The following is a 23,427-nucleotide window of genomic DNA, read 5'->3' on the forward strand; positions in this document are numbered from 1 at the left end:
AGGTTTATACCGTTTTTACTAGGGCTGCAACAACTAATCGATTAAGTCGATTAAAATTGATTATAAAAGTAGTTGGCAATTAATTTAGTCATCGATTCGTTGGATCTATGCTATGCGCAGAGGCAATTTTTTTTAATTTTATTTTTTAATTGTATTTTTTAATTTTATTTGTTAATTTTATTTTTTATTATAATTTTTTAATTTTATTTTTTATAAACCTTTATTTATAAACTGCAACATGTACAAACAGCTGAGAAACAATAATCAAAATAAGTATGGTGCCAGTATGCTGTTTTTTTTCAATAAAATACTGGAAAGGATAGAAATGTAGATCGTCTCTTTTATCCGATTATTAATCGATTAATCGAAGTAATAATCGACAGATTAATCGATTATCAAACTAATCGTTAGTTGCAGCCCTAGTTTTTTACTTTGGTTTGTTTCCTGGTATGTCCAAAAAAATGCTAACATGCTAAAAATAACCACAATATAACGTGTTTTACCTTAATTGCTTTCGTTATATTGTTTGAGGAAACCTTTAGCATGGATGTGCATGAATGTGCATGTCCAGTAGCATTTCACAGCAAATCTTTACGGGTATAAACTTTTTCCAGAACACCGTAACTAACCTAGTTTGGCTTTCACGCTCATAATTGAAGTATTCCTTTTTTCGAAAATGGTTTTCGTTATTCAAATACTTTGAATGAACATACATACTTAATTTTTGTAATATTTGTATTACCCCAAAGGAGCAAGCGGTAAAAAATGAATGAATGCATGAACGACCTAAAGTTGTAAAACTGAGGTAGACCGGCAGGAAGCAGCTATGTAGCATTTGCAATACGCATGCGCTGATGAATCGGGCAGCCGAGTAAATGTATTAGATAAAGTAACTTTCCATCTCTACTTGACAGCGGTTTTTCCAGGATAAAGGCGTTTAACTGTTTTTTAAAACAATGGTTTGGATGTAGATGCTGTTGTCTTACATTAGAAGGCTAAGCTAGCTACACAACCAATCGAGTTACTATTGCTAACGTATCCCTCACATATTTCTGACCTACTGTTATTTCTCACCTTTTCATTGTCTCCTCTATTTCGATAAATAGATGGCGACTCTGCCATTAAAATTAGCTTCTGGTAAAATCCATCTTTATACTGCTGCGAGTTCTTGAAGCAGGAATCTTCAAAGTGGTTAGCTTTGCACACACAAAGATACTTCTTCCGAGTTAAATGCAAAGCAAAAAAGTAGCCAGAGGCTTCTTACTTTTTCAGATGAGACTGGAGGTTTGAATTGTGTCCTGTGTTGGGTAATGCAATGAACTCTGGTCATTTACTCCCGAAAAAACCAGGCCAAAACCAACTCTTTGTCATCTGTCATACGCCGTTTGCACTCATAACTTAGCCACTGCCAGTGATGCGTTTATGGCCACAAAAAAAGTCAGACAACTCCAACAATATTCCAGCCCAATCAGATATGTGCTTATTCTTCTGTCATTTATTATGAATGTTAATTTATGGATATTAATCAACACATTTGGTTACTAATTACGAGCATCTGACGAAGGTCAGTTACATTATCATGATGTGTTCAATGTGGTCTTGTAAAATGTGTTATTTTGAATCATCAAAATACAAAAAAGTTACTTATTCAAATATGTGTTGTTAGTTTTCATAGCAATATAAAATAAAAGACACCCTAATAGCTGACAACAACAAACTAAAAAAGACTGTTGATGATTTGGGATAGTTTTGCACTGACTTTCATATCATACCATTACCTGTGACGTTTGCAGGTGGAGAAAGTGCGTCTAGCAAACTGAAACTAGCTAAGAATTATTTCAGATCCACAACAAGCCAAGAGGCTAAATAACTTTGCTAGACTTGTGCAATTGAAAGTCAGCTGTTGCTTTTATTGCTTGTTTTCTTCGGGTGATTATATGCAACACTAACCCTAACTAAAACCCAAACCTAACCCTAACTTATTTTAGCAGTCTTTTTCAAAATATATCTCTAATTTCCGTGTTACGTCATGTCTCTATGTATGAGTATGAAGACAATACTGAATATGTGAAGTGAATTATATTTATATAGCGCTTTTCTCTAGTGACTCAAAGCGCTTTACATTGTGAAACCCAATATCTAAGTTACATTTTTAAACCAGTGTGGGTGGCACTGGGAGCAGGTGGGTAAAGTGTCTTGCCCAAGGACACAACGGCAGTGACGAGGATGGCAGAAGCGGGGATCAAACCTAGAACCCTCAAGTTGCTGGCACGGCCACTCTACCAACTGAGATATACCGAAATCAGAAAAGAAAAAAAAAATGCCGAAAATAACTTAGGTTTGGATTAGGGTTGCATTTATTCAGGCAACAAATAGTGCATTCAACAACCAAAAATAACAACCATGGTGCGTTGCATCAGCCATCTTGGATCACATTACACATCCAATATCCTTTTCCTGCGTGGCCACTGTGGCCATGTCTTTAATACACTGATCACTTTTTTGTTGTTGTCACCCCTAGAGTGTCTGGGGCTGCAGCTAGACCAGCGGTTCTTAACCTTGTTGGAGGCACCGAACCCCACCAGTTTCATATGTGCATTCACCGAACCCTTCTTTAGTGAAAAATAAAATGTTTTTTTCTTAATTTAATCTTAATTTATAAATATTAATCATGAAATTATGTTATTATATTAAATAAATACTAATAAAGATATATTTTACAAACAGAAAGTTACAGGAATGTACACATGATCCCATGTTTACATCTCATTGTGCAACGTGTGAATGTTTTAGTGGGAACTAAATGCGATATCTGAAAGGGTTACAAATTATTTCCAAAGCAGGACCCCCACCCAGACATATAATACTAGTGCACAGATCATGATAAACAATATTTTGTGTTATTCTCATTGTATGTGGGCCTAAACACTTATATTAGAAAATAATCTCATGGAAATGACAGCTGTCATTTGATTATAATAAAAAAACATTTAACTTGTTAATTAGTCAGGTTTGGGACAGGTGTGCTGCTGGTGTGGCCACAGTGCATGTGCACGTCTGACGTCGCTCACATGTGCTCCACTGAATGCTCAAGGAGTTTTTACGTTTGCTCACGCATGTGGAAAATTAGAGGGAACATTGTTTGGGGGTATCCATAATACGTTGATAGGGAGAAGTTTTATTTACACGATGAGTCGGGTGTGTCTTGACCTCCGCGGCAGAGGCTCCGCCGAACACCTGAGGCCGACTCACCAAACCCCTAGGGTTCGATCGAACCCAGGTGAAGAACCACTGCTATAGACCCTTTTCATTGTCTCTCCATCTTCACTTCCGTTTAAGACACGCTTCACTTACGTTGTCGTCACCCCTGTAGGCATGTCTGTAAGGAGGCGCGGTTTAGACTTAAAGGGTCTGCAGCCGCAGGTGTTCTTGGCCCTTTTTTGTATGCATGTCCTTGGGCGGGCGCACGCCGTAGAGTTAAAGGAAGGCAATACCGTATTTTCCGGACCATAGGGCGCACCGGTTTATAAGTCGCACTGCAAATGAGCGGGTCTAATTTCATACAAAAGACACACCGTATAATAGGGCGCATTAAAGGAGTCATGTTGTTATCTTTTTTTTGTAAATGTAAAACACTTCCTACATAACATGTAATGGTGGTTCTTTGGTCAAAATGTTTCATAGATTATGTTTTACAGACCATCTTCAAGCCGCTTTCTGACAGTCACTTCAGGATGCGCCGTTTTGTGGACGATCTTATTTACGTGGCTCACCTTCGGCAGCGTCTTTTCTCCGTTATCTTTGTTGTAGCGGTGTAGCGTGCAAGGACGGGTGTGGAAGAAGTGTCAAAAGATGGAGCTAACTATTTTAATGACATTCAGACTTTACTTCAATCAATAACGGAGCAGCATCTTCTCATCCGTGGCTCACTAGTGCAACAACAACGCCGGAAATGTGTCCCGTGAAAAACCGTCCGACCGGAAGTCTCGAATAACTAAAGTTCCTTGGGTGAATAATGTAAACTCACTATACTGGTATGTTTTAGCGCTTTCATGGCGAGTTTACTGACAGATATAAGTAAGAACTTTACACTACTTTATATTAGAAATGGCAACAGTGGAGGATGAATGTCCCATAACAAGAAGATAGAGAAAAAGAAGAAGCTTATCAACTACGGAGTAAACACGTACTTTACGTAATTTCAGAACGTATACAGATCACAAATACAGATCAGAAGGTACCAGAAGGTAAGAAAAGTTGCTTTGGCATAATATTGCGAAACAAAACGCCAGATAATATGTCTTAACTTATACACACACCATAATAATACTCGTATGTTGAAGCACAGTACAATCCATCAAGCGTCGTACTAAAATATTTTGGTAGATATCTGAGCGCCGTGTGTAATGTTCTGTATTTTCAATGGAACATCTAACGTTTTGGTGTTGCTTACTTGAGTCATATTGCAGTCTACACATATCTCGTATGTGTGACTGCCATCATATTGCAGTCAAAACGTATCTCTTATGTGTCACAATTATCATTTCACCATGTAACAAATAAAATAGCTTTGAGGTCGGTAAGCACAACCAGAATGATTCCGTACATTAGACGCATCGGGTTATAAGGCGCACTGTCGAGTTTTGAGAAAATGTAAGGATTTGCGCCTTATAGTCGGAAAAAAAAAATGTTTACGTCACTGAGTGAAGTTGGTTTAAGGAAGTACAATATGTAATCATTCAACAAGGATCATTTGTTACACCCTTGTTATAGGTAAAAGGGAGGGATGTGGCTTAAAAATATCATTTATTTATTAATTCGTTAAAGAGTTGCATGTCTGTGCGTGATATTGAGGTCATTCCAAGTTATTTTTCCAATGTTATAATGTGTGATTTAAAGAAATGATAAATAAATAAATGATAAATGGGTTGTACTTGTATAGCGCTTTTCTACCTTCAAGGTACTCAAAGCGCTTTGACACTACTTCCACATTTACCCATTCACACACACTTTCACACACTGATGGAGGGAGCTGCCATGCAAGGCGCTAACCAGCACCCATCAGGAGCAAGGGTGAAGTGTCTTGCTCAGGACACAACGGACATGACGAGGTTGGTACTAGGTGGGGATTGAACCAGGGACCCTTGGGTTGCGCACGGCCACTCTCCCACTGCGCCACGCCGTCCCTCGAAATGTGATAACTACATTATATTAAATTCAAGTGGGGGTTCATTTTAAATGTGTGTATAAAACGTCAACATTTGAATACCATTGTGTGAAGTGATTTAAGTGGTATTATGTCAAGCGATAATAGTAATGCTTTTGTAATGTGTTTTTGTTTCCCGGTGCAAAAGACAATGTGAGAAATTAAATTTACACCAGTCGGACTCAACGCTGTGCTTATTGATGCCAAGGGCTGCTACATAAATATTGTAACGATGAGCACTTATCAAAGGTTTATGACCTTCAATGGAATTTTTGTTATAATCTGAATACTGTACTTGACGGCAAAATAAACAATTAATACATAAACAGAACCGTCATTTCTATCACTAAACATGCAAGGGAACCGAACGTTCTCCACATTCTCCAATTATGTCCGTCCTTTTGCAGCTTTAGAGCCAATCAACACGCAGAACACAGGTCAACAAAGACAAACATTGGTGGAGAAAGCTGCACATAACACATATATTAAAAATTGAATAGACGACATAAGATAGGACCCAGTTCATTACAATATAAATCAAATAAAACATTTTTTTTTACCCATTTTTGTTCAAACTATCTGTAATGTTACAGTGGCCAAAAATATCCATACAGTACAGGCCAAAAGTTTGGACACACCTTCTCATTCAATGGGATTTCTTTATTTTCATGACTATTTGCATTGTAGATTGTCACAGAAGGCATCAAAACTATGAATGAACACAAAAAAAGCTGAAATAACTGAAAACATGTTTTATATTCTAGTTTCTTCAAAATAGCCGCCCTTTGCTCTGATTACTGTTTTGCACACTCTTGGCATTCTCTCGATGAGCTTCAAGAGGTATAGTCTCCTGAAATGGTTTTCACTTCACAGGTGTCATCGTTTTGATGCCTTCAGTGACAATCTACAATGTAAATAGTCATGAAAATAAAGAAAACCCATTGAAATGAGAAGGCGTGTCCAAACCTTTGGCCTGTACTGTACATTTACAAAAATATAAAATACACTTGTTAAAAACATTGTTTTAAATGAATACTTTGGCCTACTACGCTACTGTGTTTTCATGTTGGTCATTATGCTTGTATTTGGAGAGCCAAGTGTTTTCTGGTGGAAAAAAGTTTGAGAACCATGCGTCCTACTCACCCGTTGCAATAAATTATGCTAATTAGGCGATGGTGTCATCCTGCAACTTTTAGGACATCTACTTTCCTTTCATGACACATTTGTGCTTTGTTTTAAAGATGTGCTATTTGGATTTGCACTGTATGGAAAACAATTTGAAAAGGAATTTTACCTTTTCAACCCCATTATAATATTGGCTAAGTTTTATATTCATAAATGTAAGTTTCTCAATACCCGACCTGTTTTTTGTGCCTCTAAAAAATTATTAAAGAACTCTACTTTAAAACGCTTTCTACCTCTGACAACCAAAAAGCTGCAAAAACTATGATGCTGTTCTCCAAATTTGGATTATTTACGGAACTTGTGTGAGCCTATGGCTTTACACTTTGCTACGTATATATATTTTGCATTCTATTTTAGTTACTTTATTGAGTTTACAAACCCCTGGCACTGTTTTGTACTGTTTTTGTACTTGTTCTGATTATTATTTATTTGCTTGTATGTAAATGTTGCATATCATAAATAAAGGTTTATTAACTTAACATGAAAACGCGCTATTTTGAAGTTCTCCGGAAAAAGTAACGCAAAAATGATTTAATCTACGTTTATAGACGACTAATTCTATTTTTTACGGTGAAGTAATTTTACCACCACTGCTGATGATCGCTTTTGTTGAAATTGCGCCAGCACTGACGGTAAGAATTTGGAGAGTCAAGTGTTTTCTGGTCGAAAAAAGTTTGAGAACCACGTGTCCTACTCACCCGTTGCAATCAAACGGTGTAGCGTGCAAAGACAGAAGTGTCAAAAGATGGAGCTAACTGTTTCAATGACATTCAGACTTTACTTAAATCAACAACGGAGCAGCATCTCCTCATTCTTGGTTTACTAGTGCAATAACAAGTGTCCCGTGAAAAAACGCCCGACCGGAACTCTCGAATAACTAAAGTTCCTTGGGTGAATAATGTAAACTCACTACACCGGTATGTTTTAGCGCTTTCATGGCGAGTTTACTGACAGATGTAAGTAAGAACTTTACACTACTTTATATTAGAAATAGCAACAGCAGAGGATGAATGTCCCATAACAAGAAGATGGAGAAAAATAAGAAGATTATTGATTATGTCGTCGGCACGGACTACAAAGGTCATACTTGGTGTATAAAAGTTTGAGAACCACATGTCTTACTCACCCGTTGCAATCAATTATGCTAATGAGGTGATGGCGTCATCCGGCAACTTTTAAGACAGCCAATAGCGACTTTCCTTACTGAGGGTTGGCAACACGAATTGCTGCGCTGTCCACAAACATGTCCGATTTCCGGGTTGGCCACTTAAGATGACAAGGCGCTATTTTGAAGATCTCCGGAAAAGTAACACAATAATACAGATCATTTTCAAACCGCTTTCTGACAGTCGCTTCAGGATGCGGCGCTTTGTGGCCGATCTTATTTATGTGGCTCACCTTCGGCAGCGTCTTTTCTCCGTCATCTTTGTTGTAGCGGTGTAGCGTGCAAGGACGGGAGTGGAAGAAGTGTCAAAAGATGTAGTTATCTGTTTTAATGACATTCAGACTTTACTTCAATCAATTATTGGTAAACGGGTTATGCTTGTATCGCGCTTTTCTACCTTCAAGGTACTCAAAGCGCTTTGACACTATTTCCACATTCACACACAGATGACCAGAGCTGCCATGCAAGGCGCTAACCACGACCCATCAGGAGCAAGGGTGAAGTGTCTTGCTGAAGGACACAACGGACATGACGAGGTTGGCAGAAAGTGGGGATCGAACCAAGAACCCTCCGTTTGCTGGCACGTCCCCCCCCAGTAACGGAGCAGTACCTCCTCGTTCTTGGCATACTAGTGCAATACAAACGCCGGAAATGTGTCCCGTGAAAAAACGTCCGACCGGAACTCTCTAATAACTAAAGTTCCTTGGGTGAATTATGTATACTCACTACACCGGTATGTTTTAGCGCTTTCATGGCGAGTTTACTGACAGACATACTTGCCAACCTTCCCGAATTTTCCGGGAGACTCCCGAAATTCAGCGCCTCTCCTGAAAACCTCCTGGGACAAATATTCTCCCGAAAATCTCCCGATTTTCAGCTGGAGCTGGAGGCCACGCCCCCTCTAGCTCCATGCGGACCTGAGTGAGGACAGCCTGTTTTCACGTCCGCTTTCCCACTATATAAACAGCGTGTCTGCCCAATCACGTTATAACATCTACGGCTTTTAGAGAGTGCACAACTGCGCACACAACAAGGAGACGAAGCAGAAGAACGAGGAAGATACAGCCATGGCGACGCCGACGACGAGTAAGATGAAGAAATACGCTTGTAAGTTCCAAGCCGCAGCTGTGATTGGACCTGGATAGCCTCCGGGAAGAAGTAGTGGAGTACCAAGTGCTTGGCAGTGAAGATCTTCCTCAGGAAGCAAGGATTGACTGGTTTTGGGCCATGCTCGGGAGAGATGGAAGATTCCAGACTCTAGTGCATTTGATGAAAGCACTTTTTGCGTGCCACACAGCAATGCATCATCAGAGAGGGTGTCAGCATGGTTAGAAAAATAGTGACAGAGAATAGAACAAGGTTTGGACAATTCAACCCTTAACTCAACAATGAGTAGATGAGTGATATGTGTGTGTATATGTGTAAATAAATGAACACTGAAATTCAAGTATTTCTTTTATTTATATACAGGTAAAAGCCAGTAAATTAGAATATTTTGAAAAACTTGATTTATTTCAGTAATTGCATTCAAAAGGTTTAACTTGTACATTATATTTATTCATTGCACACAGACTGATGCATTCAAATGTTTATTTCATTTAATTTTGATGATTTGAAGTGGCAACAAATGAAAATCCAAAATTCCGTGTGTCACAAAATTAGAATATTACTTAAGGCTAATACAAAAAAGGGATTTTTAGAAATGTTGGCCAACTGAAAAGTATAAAAATGAAAAATATGAGCATGTACAATACTCAATACTTGGTTGGAGCTCCTTTTGCCTCAATTACTGCGTTAATGCGGCGTGGCATGGAGTCGATGAGTTTCTGGCACTGCTCAGGTGTTATGAGAGCCCAGGTTGCTCTGATAGTGGCCTTCAACTCTTCTGCGTTTTTGGGTCTGGCATTCTGCATCTTCCTTTTCACAATACCCCACAGATTTTCTATGGGGCTAAGGTCAGGGGAGTTGGCGGGCCAATTTAGAACAGAAATACCATGGTCCGTAAACCAGGCACGGGTAGATTTTGCGCTGTGTGCAGGCGCCAAGTCCTGTTGGAACTTGAAATCTCCATCTCCATAGAGCAGGTCAGCAGCAGGAAGCATGAAGTGCTCTAAAACTTGCTGGTAGACGGCTGCGTTGACCCTGGATCTCAGGAAACAGAGTGGACCGACACCAGCAGATGACATGGCACCCCAAACCATCACCCAACCATGCAAATTTTGCATTTCCTTTGGAAATCGAGGTCCCAGAGTCTGGAGGAAGACAGGAGAGGCACAGGATCCACGTTGCCTGAAGTCTAGTGTAAAGTTTCCACCATCAGTGATGGTTTGGGGTGCCATGTCATCTGCTGGTGTCGGTCCACTCTGTTTCCTGAGATCCAGGGTCAACGCAGCCGTCTACCAGCAAGTTTTAGAGCACTTCATGCTTCCTGCTGCTGACCTGTTCTATGGAGATGGAGATTTCAAGTTCCAACAGGACTTGGCGCCAGCACACAGCGCAAAATCTACCCGTGCCTGGTTTACGGACCATGGTATTTCTGTTCTAAATTGGCCCGCCAACTCCCCTGACCTTAGCCCCATAGAAAATCTGTGGGGTATTGTGAAAAGGAAGATGCAGAATGCCAGACCCAAAAACGCAGAAGAGTTGAAGGCCACTATCAGAGCAACCTGGGCTCTCATAACACCTGAGCAGTGCCAGAAACTCATCGACTCCATGCCACGCCGCATTAACGCAGTAATTGAGGCAAAAGGAGCTCCAACCAAGTATTGAGTATTGTACATGCTCATATTTTTCATTTTCATACTTTTCAGTTGGCCAACATTTCTAAAAATCCCTTTTTTGTATTAGCCTTAAGTAATATTCTAATTTTGTGACACACGGAATTTTGGATTTTCATTTGTTGCCACTTCAAATCATCAAAATTAAATGAAATAAACATTTGAATGCATCAGTCTGTGTGCAATGAATAAATATAATGTACAAGTTACACCTTTTGAATGCAATTACTGAAATAAATCAAGTTTTTCAAAATATTCTAATTTACTGGCTTTTACCTGTATATATATATACATATATCATACTTGCCAACCTTCAGACCTCCGATTTCGGGAGGTGAGGGGGTAGGGGGCGTGGTCGGGGGTGGCGGGGGCGTGGTTGAGGGCGGGGGCGTGGTTAAGAGGGGAGGAGTATATTGACAGCTAGAATTCACCAAGTCAAGTATTTCATACATATATATATACATACATATACATATACATATACATATATATATATATACATACACATAGATACATACATACATACATACATATATATATATCTACATCCTGAAAATATGCAAACAAAACTGTGTTTAGATAATTGATACTTCAAACTTGCATAAATAAATCTTAAGGAATATAACATAACTTGGCTTCTGAGAGCTTCAAAATGTAATGAATAAAATGCTAAAGTTGTTGATAAACAAGCAATTATTTTAATAATTAAATATGGTCATTTAAAATGAATTATTATGATCATTTAAAATTAATGATTTCAAATATGTTTATTTTAATGTATAATTCTATGGCTGGATGTAATAAGGAGTCATAAAAAATACAAATAAAAATACAATTAATTGATGTTTTTAGCAAAAAATAGTAAAAATGTATTTAAAAAAAATAATTAATAAATATATATATTTTTAGGTAAGATAAACATAATAATACAATTTATCTCTAGTCTGGATGATTTAGTTCTTGTCACCCCTGTTGTCATAAAGAAAAGGCTGTCCTCACTCAGGTCCGCATGGAGCTGGAGAGGGCGTGGCCTCCAGCTCCGGCTGAAAATCAGGAGATTTTCGGGAGAATATTTGTCCCGGGAGGTTTCGGGAGAGGCGCTGAATTTCGTGAGTCTCCCGGAAAATTCAGGAGGGTTGGCAAGCATGACATATATATATATATATATATATATATATATATATATATATATATATATATATATATATATATATATATATATATATATATATATAAAATAAAATAAATTCATACGTATATATAGCTAGAATTCACTGAAAGTCAAGTATTTCTTATATATATATACATATATATATATATATATACATATATATATATATATATATATATATATATATATATATATACATATATATGAAATACTTGACTTGGTGAATTCTAGCTGTAAATATACTCCTCCCCTCTTAACCACGCCCCCAACCCCCCCACCTCCCGAAATCGGAGGTCTCAAGGTTGGCAAGTATGCTGACAGATATAAGTAGGAACTCTACACTACTTTATTTTAGAACTGGCAACAGCGGAGGATGAATGTCCCATAACAAGAAAATAGAGAAAAAGAAGAAGCTAATTATTGACTGCGTAGTCGGCACAAACTACAAAGGTCATACTTGGTGTAAAAAAGTTTGAGAACCACGTGTCCTAACTCACCCGTTGCAATCAATTATGCTAATGAGGCCATGGCGTCATCTGGCAACTTTAAGGACAGCCAATAGCGACTTTCCTTACTGAAAGTTGGCAACACGAATTCCTGCGCTGTCTACAAACATGGCCGATTTCCGGGTTGGTCACTTAAGTAACGCAATATATTCATGGACGACTCATTTTGTTATTAATCCAATTTTTTTTTTTTTTACGGTGAAGTAATTTGCTGATGATCGCTTTTGTTGAAATTGCGCCAGCACGGACGGTAAGAATGCCATTTAAAACACCAGCCCAAGTTTATTCGTGGGAGAACACCCACTCATGTTTATATCCTTGAATAAATAAATGTCACGCCGCGCCGTGAAGGGTCCACGCTCGACACCTTCACCCTCTCCTCCATCTTCGCGCCTCCTCCTCCTCCTCCTCCTCTCCCCTCTGCCTCCCCCCCTTTCATAAATCCGTCGGCGGCGGTCTTGCCTCAACTATTCCGCGCTGTGCCGGGTCTCAGTGCAGCTGCATCGGGGTGGCCAAGTTGGCGCACGGCGGAACCGAGTCCCGTCTCTCTTCTACCCCCGAACCGTGGAATTATGACCAGAGCGGAGGCTGCCTCCATCGCCCTGTCCTGAGCACGCTTCTTTTCCCGCACACACCGTGAGACATTTCCACCGAAGACGATGGAGACCGGAGTCCGCATTTTCTTGCTTTTCCTCATCCAGCAGGTAAGACACTTTTAGCGTGATCAGTCGTGGTGGCTTTGGTAAGTTAGTTTCCAGCAAATGCGTCTTTGAGCTGTTTTTTTTTTTTTTTAAATGTCCAAGCCACTGCAAGTTCCCACTGTCATTGCAGGTTAAAGCAGATGATGTCACCTTTGCTAATTAGTCTTTCAGCAGGTTCTCATTGCATGCATGGCACATCCACGCGTGTAAGTGTGCAGATCACTTGTCCTCAGTCACATCTATATTCCACTCAGACACCAACTTGAACGTTTCTTTGCGCTCAAAGTGTGTGTGTGTCCTAGAGGAGTGTTTTTCAACCTTTTTTTCAGCCAAGGCACATTTTTTTCATTGAAAAGAATCCAGAGGCACAACACCAGCAGAAATCATTACAAAAAATGACACTCAGTGAGTCGATATTGACAATAAAAAGTTGTTCTGGCAATTGTTGGATATGACTTTAAACCAGTGGTTCTCAACCTTTTTTCCAGTGATGTACCCCCTGTGAATTTTTTTTTTAATTCAAGTACCCCCTAATCAGAGCAAAGCATTTTTGGTTGAAAAAAAGAGATAAAGAAGTAAAATACAGCACTATGTCATCAGTTTTTCTGATTTATTAAATTGTATAACAGTGCAAAATATTGCTCATTTGTAGTGGTCTTTCTTGAACTATTTGGAAAAAAAGATTTAAAAATAACTAAAAACTTGTTGAAAAATAAACAATTGATTCAATTATAAATAAAGATGTCTACACATCAACTTAAAGTGCCCTCTTTGGGGATTGTAATAGAGATTCATGAACTTAATTCTAAACATTTCTTCACAAAAAAAGAAATCTTTAACATCAATATTTATGGAACATGTCCACAAAAAAATCTAGCGGTCAACACTGAATATTGCATTGTTGCATTGTTGCATTGTAATGAATGGAATAGCCTACTTTATTTGATGTTCAGTTTATGAACTTACATTCATATTTTGTTGAAGTATTATTCAATAAATATATTTATAAAGGATTTTTGAACTGTTGCTATTTTTAGAATATTCAAAAAAAATCTCGCATACCTTCAAGTACCCCCAGGGGTACGCGTACCCCCATTTGAGAACCACTGCTTTAAACCATAACCAACTATGCAACAGCTCTTGTCTCAAAGTAGGTCTCCTGTCACGACCTATCACACCACGCCGTGACTTATTTTGAGGTTTTTTTGGTGTTTTCCTGTGCATAGTGTTTTAGTTGTAGTTTTTCGCTCCTATTTTGGTGGCTTTTCCTGTTTTGTTGGCAGTTTCATGTCTTCCTTTGAGCGCTATTCCCCGCACCTGCTCTGTTTTAGCAATCAAGACTATTTCAGTTGTGCGGACGCTATTCTTCTTTGTGGGGACATTGTTGATTGTCATGTCATGTACGGATGTACTTTGTGGACGCCGTCTGCTCCACACGCTGTAAGCCTTTGCTGTCGTACAGCATTCTGTTTGGGTTTACTTTGTAGCCAGTTCAGTTTTAAATCCGTTCTTCAATGCCTTTTCTAAGGGCTCTCGAACCTTCTGTTTATTTTTGGTTTAAGCATTAAATACCTTTTTATCTGCACGCTGCCTCCCGCTGTCGTTGGCATATTGTGATCACAACAAACCTTCGTCGTCTTACACAACCTGTTCTCGACATCAACGAAGCAATTAGCTACCGGCTGCCACCTACTGATATGGAAGAGTATTACACGGTTACTCTGTCGAGCTCTAGACCAGTGGTTCTAAACCTTGTTGGAGGTACCGAACCCCACCAGTTTCATATGCACATTTACGGAACCCTTCTTTAGTGAAAAATAAAATGTTTTTTTTTTCAAATTCAAGACAAAGTTATGTTTTTTTTAGTGGTGCACAAAATGAACCGTGCATGAACATCACCTTGTTCAAAGAACCAAACCAACACAGTGCATTAACTCATAACAAATTACACACCTGCAAATCAGTGTGACTTCTGCTGTTGCCATATTCATAATACGCCGATCGGGAGAAGTTTTTATTTACACGATGAGTCTGGTCTGTCTTGACCTCCGCGGCAGAGGCTCCGCCGAACCCCTGGGGTTTGATCGAACCCAGGCTAAGAACCACTGCTTTAGACAGTACAGACACTCAACAATGGCACGCTATTTGCGGATTATAATTACTGGTTTGCAAAAAATATTTTTAACCCAAATAGGTGAAATGACATAATCTCCGCGGCACACCAGACTGTACCTCACAGCACAGTGGTTGAAAAACACTGGCATAGAGGAAAGAAAGAGCAAGTGAGTGAGACGGTGGTGCTGTCAAAAGAAGCAGAAACTAAGGGGGAGTTATAGCTTGCCTGCTCTATTTGTTGCGTCCCCCTGGGTATTTTATTCACTCCTTGCAGAACCAGTCTCTGGGGATGCTGAATAAAGACTTAATTTCCCGCTGTGTTGGAACCACTCTCCTGTTTGATCTGATGTTATTATGGGGAGCTGTAGAGAAGAGCCCCCCAAGTTGTCTTTGGAGGACTGTTAATGGGAAAGATGGTGGAAAAAAAATAACTCAACATTCAGATAGCATCAGTTTTTTCAAGTAGAATAGTACATAGTGTTGGATATTGAGAACATACAAACCCTTTATTTATTGAATCACAAATATTGAAATTAAACGATTTGGTGCTTTTGCAAACAGCTAAAATTATGCAAACTATAACCTGCTACCCAATAATGTACAACTATTTTTCTCAACAAAAGAGGACACATATATCCTTAGAGGAACATCTAATTTAAAACATTTGTATGCACGTACAGCACTTAAAACCTTTAGCATATCAGTAAATTCTGGAATCGATTATCCAAAGAAATCTAAGAAAGCACCAATATGATTCAGTTTAAGAGACTGTTCAAACTACAAGTGTTCACAAAGTACACAGAACAAGAATTATGATAAACATCTTGAACTCTTTTTTTCCCCTTTTTTTTTTTTATTGAGACAATGATTATTTATGTATTTAATATTTATTTATTTATTCATTATTTTTTATTTATTTTTATTATTTTGAAAGGGACGGCGTGGCGCAGTGGAAGAGTGGCCGTGCGCAACCCGAGGGTCCCTGGTTCAATCCCCACTTAGAACCAACCTCGTCATGTCCGTTGTGTCCTGAGCAAGACACTTCACCCTTGCTCCTGATGGGTGCTGGTTAGCGCCTTGCATGGCAGCTCCCTCCATCAGTGTGTGAATGTGTGTGTGAATGGGTAAATGTGGAAGTAGTGTCAAAGCGCTTTGAGTACCTTGAAGGTAGAAAAGCGCTATACAAGTACAACCCATTTATTTATTTATTTATTTGTTCACTGTTCTGTTACAGAGAACAAGGCAATTGGATAAAATTGCTAGGGTATGAAAAGGGGTAGGATTAAATAAGTTCTGCTTCTTCCTACTCCTTTTCGGACGTGCTGTAATGAAACAACTGGAATTGTGTGATGCATTACATTGTATCGTACGGATGTTTGAAATAAACTGGAACTGAACTGAACACGCTAAAAAAAGTTGGGTTAACTTTTGAAGTTATTTTTATGAAGAGCAATCCATTTTCTGGGTTATAAGAGTATTATTTTTAACCCAATTTCTGGGTTTTCAAAATGATTAACCTTTTTTGGGTTGTTTTTCAACGAGTAACGCATTTTTGGGTGAAAGGCTTTTTTTAATTATTTTTTTTTAATTAAAGTTACTTTTTTATCAATCAATCAATGTTTATTTATATAGCCCTAAATCACAAGTTGAAGGTAATTTTATTATGGATGAATTTCATTAACATTATTTACCATCACCCAACATTAAATTGGCATAACTCAACTTTTGGATTGAATAATTCAACCCATTAGTTTGGTTGCAGGGAATAACCCAACATTAAGTTATCATAACTCAACTTTTTGGTTAAATAATTCAACGCGAAAGTTGGATTGAAAAAAATGTACACAAAATGTTGAGTTAAAATAACTCAAATAAGGGGTTCGTCCTTTTCTGAACCAGCAGTTGGGTTCAAATTGGGTTATTTTTTAACCCAACATTTTTTAGTGTGTACAATTGTGAGTTTGTCGTGCTCTAACTTTGACCTTGTTGCTAATTGTTTGGCAGCGAGGGAGATCAGAAAAAAAAAACATATTTACCTGCTAAAAGCAAATATCTGGACTGGCTTTTCATTAGGCACACCTACACAATAACAATGAATATTAAAAACCATCAATTGGGTTTCAACGCCGTATCAAAAAATGCCTGTGCTCAGTTTTTCCAATTGGCAATTTATGTATTTTTGTGTTGGTAGTTTGTAGCATAAAAGTGCACTGCGTCATAAGGAAAGGTTTGCTCAGACAACACGGAGGTACATTGTCAAAAACTTTCATCGCCGTTAGCGCTACTTTGACAAAAAAGAACAGAGAGGCGAGCCTTTAGTGTTTTATTCATGCAAGTGGCAACTTTTAAATTTCAAACTTAATTCACGACACTTTTCATGTGCATCCAAACAGCGCGGTCATTGTCTTTCCGCTATTTTGTGGTCATTTGTGATTACATAGAGGCATAATTGTCACAGCGCCGTATGCTGGCAGGCGGCGTGACGTCCCGAAATGCAGAGACGGCAGGCAACGTGCAAGTAATCGGACCTTTTTATTAGCAGACAATATTACATACATATAATGTGTCATGAGACAAGCAAATATAAATGAAATACACAGAGGAGTAAAGGAAATTAAATACACGAGGACATAAAGGAAATTAAATGGGCTCAAATATACCTAAAAACGATGCAATATGTACATACAGCTAGCCTAAATAGCATGTTAGCATAGATTAGCTTGCAGTCATGGATTGACCAAATATGCCTGATAAGCACTCCAGCAAATCAATAAAATCAACAAAGCTCACCTCTGTGCATTCACGCACAGCATAAAACGTTTGGTGGACAACATGAGACAAAGAAGGAGTGGTATAAACACGTCTTTCTGTGGCAGCATCGGAGAAAGTTGTACATGTAAACAAACTACGATGAGTTCAAGGATCACTGAAATTAGTAGGCCAAAACGGTGCTTGCCAAATACTCTCATCACTGAAGCATGTTTAATATAAACAGTGGGATTTGTAACAATTAGGAATGTTTGTGTCATGTTGGTTCTCATACAGAAAATATATCAAAACATTTCTCTTAATCTTTTTACCATTTTCACACATCTTTGAACAAGGTCCAGGGAGCCACTAGGGCGGCGCTAAAGAGCGTACTAGTAGCTTGCCACTTGATTTTGAGTCAATCACCAAAAGAATCAAAGAATATTTGCTTCAACTCTTGAGTATTTCTAAAACTGTTTTGTTCAGACATGATGCCTTTATGTAATGATAAATTACCACAAATAAAAATGTCCATACAGTTCGAGCGGAGATCTGCTTTGCAAATCAAGAACCATTTAAATGTCGCCAGTGATACCATCCATCCATCCATTTACTACCGCTTGTCTCAATGAAACAGAAATAGCTGACCTCTCTTTTATTTTTTGTCAAAGTAGCTCTCATGGTGATTGAAGTTGCACAGGATTGTAAATAGAACGTCCTTGATTAACTGGCGTAATGTAAAAGATCATTAAATACATCATTAAAACAATCAATGGAGGCATTGTGTTGTCATATTTTGGCATATACTTGTTCAAAACACATGCAAATACTCTTGCACTTGACGAATAATCTGCAGCAAGATTGCAAACCTGTTGTTCTTTCCACTCGGAATCCCATATCAATACCGGGTAGTCAAAACGAGATCAAAGGGATCTTATTTATAGAATCTTAGGGAGCGAGAAGTCCCAATAAGCTGCTATGCATACAGACATAATCATCATCAGAATCCCCTTTTCTCAGCTATCAATCTGTGATTTTTCCAAATGAATTTCCGCGTACTCTCCCCGCACGCAGTACTGGTGCAGAAAACACTCAGCACCGCTGGGTGCTGCAGGTGCATAAAAACCTGCCCACTTTTCTTTCCCCATCCCCTCTTTAATTCATATTCTCCTGCTCTTTGTCTATTTTACATACTCCACTAATGTTTATTATTTGGGAGGGTTTGGGATTTTAATCACCGTTTAAATCTTGTGCTTGCACTTGGAAATGTCTGTGGGAAGACACTGGTTTTATAGGCACCATACTCAATGGACTGTTAAAGGTCCAGTTTAAGGAGCTACAGGCAGAGTAAGAGAGGGAAATGAGGGATGTCATGAGGTAACAGTGGTTCAAAACACTTCATTCCGGAGGAAGCCGACCTCACCGGGGACATACGTACTGCGTATGTGCGCAAACACCCCGAACAAAGTTGCACAATAGAACAAAGTAAAACGAAAACACTATTGTTTTCTTTTCTCACAATGTAAAGAGAAAACACATGAAATGAAATGTGATTTCCTCAGACCGGAAGCAGGCCTCTTTAAAATGTAACAGCCGGTTATGAATTGGATGTCTGCCACTGCAACTGCATTGGAAACGAACAGATCAGATACACCCTGCCCATGAATGGCTGACTTCCGAGCAAAACACTGATCAATGGCGTACGCACGAGCGTCTCCAAACATGTATCCGCCCACGGTGAATAGAAAACACCAGCAGTGGCTCAAAACTGCAGTCCATTAAGAGCAAAATAGTACATTATAGGTGCACAAATATGGAAAACGACTGCAAATAATTACCTTAATTGATCAAGGTCAACTAAACGGTTATGATTGCATTTTTTTAAATGGATTCACGGACAGTGGCGTTTCTGGGTGTTGTTGATAAATGGCTTTTGCTTTGCATAATAGATGTTTAACTTGCACTCACAGATGTAGCGACAAACTGTAGTTACTGACAGTGGTTTTCTGAAGTGTTCCTGAGCCCATGTGGTGATATCCTTCACACACTTATGTCGTTTTTTTTTATGCAGTACCGCCTGAGGGATCCAAGGTCACAGGCATTCAGTTTTGGTTTGTGGCATTGCCGCTTTCGTGCAGTGATTTCTCCAGATTCTCTGAACCTTTTGATGATATTACGGAGTGTAGATTGTGAAATCCCTAAATTCCTTGCAACAGCTCGTTGAGAAATGTTGTTCTTAAACTGTTGGACAATTTGCTCTCGCATTTGTTCACAAAGTGGTGACCCCCGCCCCATCCTTGTTTGTGGATGACTGAGCATTTCATGGAAGCTGCTTTTATACCCAATCATGGCACCCACCTGTTCCCAATTAGCCTGTTCACCTGTGGGATGTTCCAAATAAGTGTTTGATGAGCATTCCTCAACTTTCTCAGTCTTTTTTGCCACTTGTGGCAGCTTTTTTGAAACATGTTGCAGCCATCGAATTCCAAATGAGCTAATATTTGCAAGAAATAACAAAGTTTACCAGGTCGAACGTTAAGTATCTTGTCTTTGCAGTCTATTCCATTGAATATAGGTTTAAAAGGATTTGCAAATAATTGTATTCTGTTTTTATTTATTACACAACGTGCCAACTTCACTGGTTTTAGGTTTTGTTGTATTCACGATTAATCACACGATTATTCATTAATTTGAAAACATAAGTATTGGTTATATCACCAAAACTCAACTTGAAATATAGTTTAAAAAAACAACCTGCATGTAAATTAGTAACGAATAAACCACAACAAGTAAAATAATAATAATAGCAATAACAATACATTTAAATAACAGTAGCAATATAAAACACAATAAAAAATGTTCCGTTTTGATTTTAATCCAGTTTTTTACATTTTACATTTATTTTACCACCATAGTGTGTTTTTTGTGTAAAATAAAATTTAATAAATATGTTTGTTGAATACAAAAATCCTCACATGTATTGGTGCTAAACATCTTTGGACAATTTTGACCAGTGTTTTAGGTTTAAAGCTTAACACATTTGTAAATGTATCATTAAGTGCTTTCGGCACATTATGCTTGTGCAAGGTACTTATTTGAAACCTCTATTTTGTTAGCGCAGTCAGACTGGATGTGGCGCACAGCGCTATTGTTGTGAAGGGAGGGAAGTGTGCGCTGCTGTTTTCTCAGTTTGACTAGTAAATAGGCTACTCACTTGTGGCTGTTTATATAAAAAAAAAAAAAAAAAGTTGCAACCACTTTTTGTACATTGATGTTACATCGATGATGTCGTTCACAACAACACAAGCAGATTAGATGTGTTGTGGATGTATGGATTGTTCTTTTTAGTCTGTGTTTCAAGTGACCATGTTGTCATGACTTGGTCCTGGGGTTTAGCTTTTCCGGGATGCAACGGAAAGTTGGCTCGGGCGAGACGGGAATGTAAGTACATTTTTATTTAAAGACTATAACTACAAAAAAAGGAAGTAAACAAAAGGCGCGCACAGTGGCGGAGAACAAACTATGAAACCAAAAGACTATAGCATTAATAAACAAAAACTTACTTGGCTTGGACAAAAGTAGCAGCATGAATGATGAACATGAAAACAAGTGTCAGGAATGTACAGAGCATAAATGTGAGATGTCGTCAGAACGACAAACTGAAAACAATGAACTTAAATACTATAGACATGATTAACGAAAACAGGTGCGTGACTCAAAACGTGAAACAGGTGCGTGACGTGACAGGTGAAAACTAATGGTTGCTATGGTGACAAAACAAAAGTGCACAAAAAGTCCAAAAACAAAACCAAACATGACCAAAACAAAAACATGATCACACAGACATGACACATGTCGACATTGTTTAGTTTAGAACAGAGCGGTTGACTGTGTCGGTGATAAATGACTTCTACCGGACACATTATTTTCCCAAACAAATGTTTCTACTCTTCACAATGACATTTCACTTACATTTATGTCAATTTCTCTGGTAATATTTTACGTTTATTGGCCAATTATGTGACTCTGTCCGTGGTTACGTGATCGCGTAAAATACATGCCTTACTTGTTTGCTGAGATTAGTGATTGTTGATTAAGCATACTAGCGCTGTCAAATAAAAAATAGCAACCATGTTGACATCCCAAACTTCTCATAGGGAATCTCTTTTTTTCACTCATTCGCTCCTCGCCTGTTTCACAGTCACAACCTCCGGAATTTGCATGCACGTTGCGCAGCCCATTAATATATTCTTTTAATTATTATAATTTCATAATCGGAACAAGCCATAATCGAATTTAAAATTATTTGTCCAGCCATATGTTTAGAGACTCTTTATTTCTGTCCCTCGATGTATGCAACGAACAGCGAGAAAGAGCACCACTGTCCTCTTAATATTTGCACATTGAACGTTTTGAAGATCACTGTCCGCGGGTATACACTATATTGCCAAAAGTATTTGGCCACCCATCCAAATAATCATAATCAGGTGTCCTAAAAAGTGTATAAAATCAAGCAGTTAGGCATGGAGACTGTTTCTACAAACATTTGTGAAAGAATGGGCCACTCTCAGGAGCTCAGTGATTTCCAGAGTGGAACTGTCATAGGATGCCACCTGTGCAACAAATCCAGTTGTGAAATTTCCTGGCTCCTAAATATTCCAAAGTCAACTGTGGGCTTTATTATAAGAAAATGCAAGAGTTTTAGAACAACAGCAACTCAGCCACAAAGTGGTAGCAGTGTGAAATTTGGTGGAAGAGGAATGATGGTGTGGAAATGTTTTTCAGGAGTTGGGCTTGGCCCTTTAGTTCCAGTGAAAATAACTTTGAATGCTCCAGGATACCAAAACATTTTGGACAATTCCATGCTCCCAACCTTGTGGGAAGAGTTTGGAGTGGGCCCCTTCCTCTTCCAACATGACTGTGCACCAGTGCACAAAGTAAGGTCCATAAAAACATGGATGACTGAGTCTGGTGTGGATGAACTTGACTGGCCTGCACAGAGTCCTGACCTGAACCCGATAGAGCACCTTTGGGATGAATTAGAACGGAGACTGAGAGCCAGGCTTTCTCGAACAACATCAGTGTGTGACCTCACCAATGCGCTTTTGGAAGAATAGTTGAAAATTCCTATAAACACACTCCGCAACCTTGTGGACAGCCTTCCCAGAACAGTTGAAGCTCTAATAGCTGCAAAAGGTGGACCGACATCATATTGAACCCTATGGGTTAGGAATGGGATAGCACTTCAAGTTCATATGTGAGTCAAGGCAGGTGGCCAAATACTTTTGGCAATATAGTGCATCTCGGACATACTGAAGTACGTCCACATTGCTGACATGCTACCTCTGCTCCAGACAATCTCGTGGGTATTGCTTATGTCAGGGGTCATCAACCTTTTTGAAACCAAGAACTACTTCTTGGGTACTGATTAATGCGAAGGGCTACCAGTTTCCATCCATCCATTTTCTACCGCTTATTCCCTTTGGGGTCACGGGGGGCGCTGGAGCCTATCTCAGCTACAATCGGGCGGAAGGCGGAGTACACCCTGGACAAGTCGCCACCTCATCGCAGGGGCTACCAGTTTGATACACACTTAAATAAATTGCCAGAAATAGCCAATTTGCTCAATTTACCTTTAACTCTATGTTATTATTAATAATTAATGATATTTATCTTTGTGGAAACACTGATCATCTTAATGATTTCTCACAATAAATATATATAGAAACAGATAAATATCAATATGCAACACTTTATTTTCATATTTTCTCTAAGTGCACATTTTTCAAATTGAACATTTTCAAATGATCACTTCGAAGACAGTCTTGTGAAATCACAATATCCCATTTTAAC

At 38.7% G+C, this 23,427-nt stretch overlaps 1 protein-coding gene across 1 annotated transcript in view; it reads left to right on the top strand.

The window, feature by feature from the left end:
• The first annotated feature begins 12,116 nt into the window (after positions 1 to 12,116).
• Positions 12,117 to 23,427, top strand: part of cdh13 (cadherin 13, H-cadherin (heart)) — an 892,196-nt gene continuing 880,885 nt past the window's right edge. The window contains exon 1 of the mRNA XM_061970208.1: positions 12,117 to 12,714. Coding sequence (XP_061826192.1) covers positions 12,670 to 12,714 — 45 coding nt within the window. The 5' untranslated portion in view covers positions 12,117 to 12,669. The remainder of the gene's footprint in view (positions 12,715 to 23,427) is intronic.

This window comes from Nerophis lumbriciformis, linkage group LG10 (assembly GCF_033978685.3).
Source record: "Nerophis lumbriciformis linkage group LG10, RoL_Nlum_v2.1, whole genome shotgun sequence".
Taxonomy (NCBI): domain Eukaryota; kingdom Metazoa; phylum Chordata; class Actinopteri; order Syngnathiformes; family Syngnathidae; genus Nerophis; species Nerophis lumbriciformis.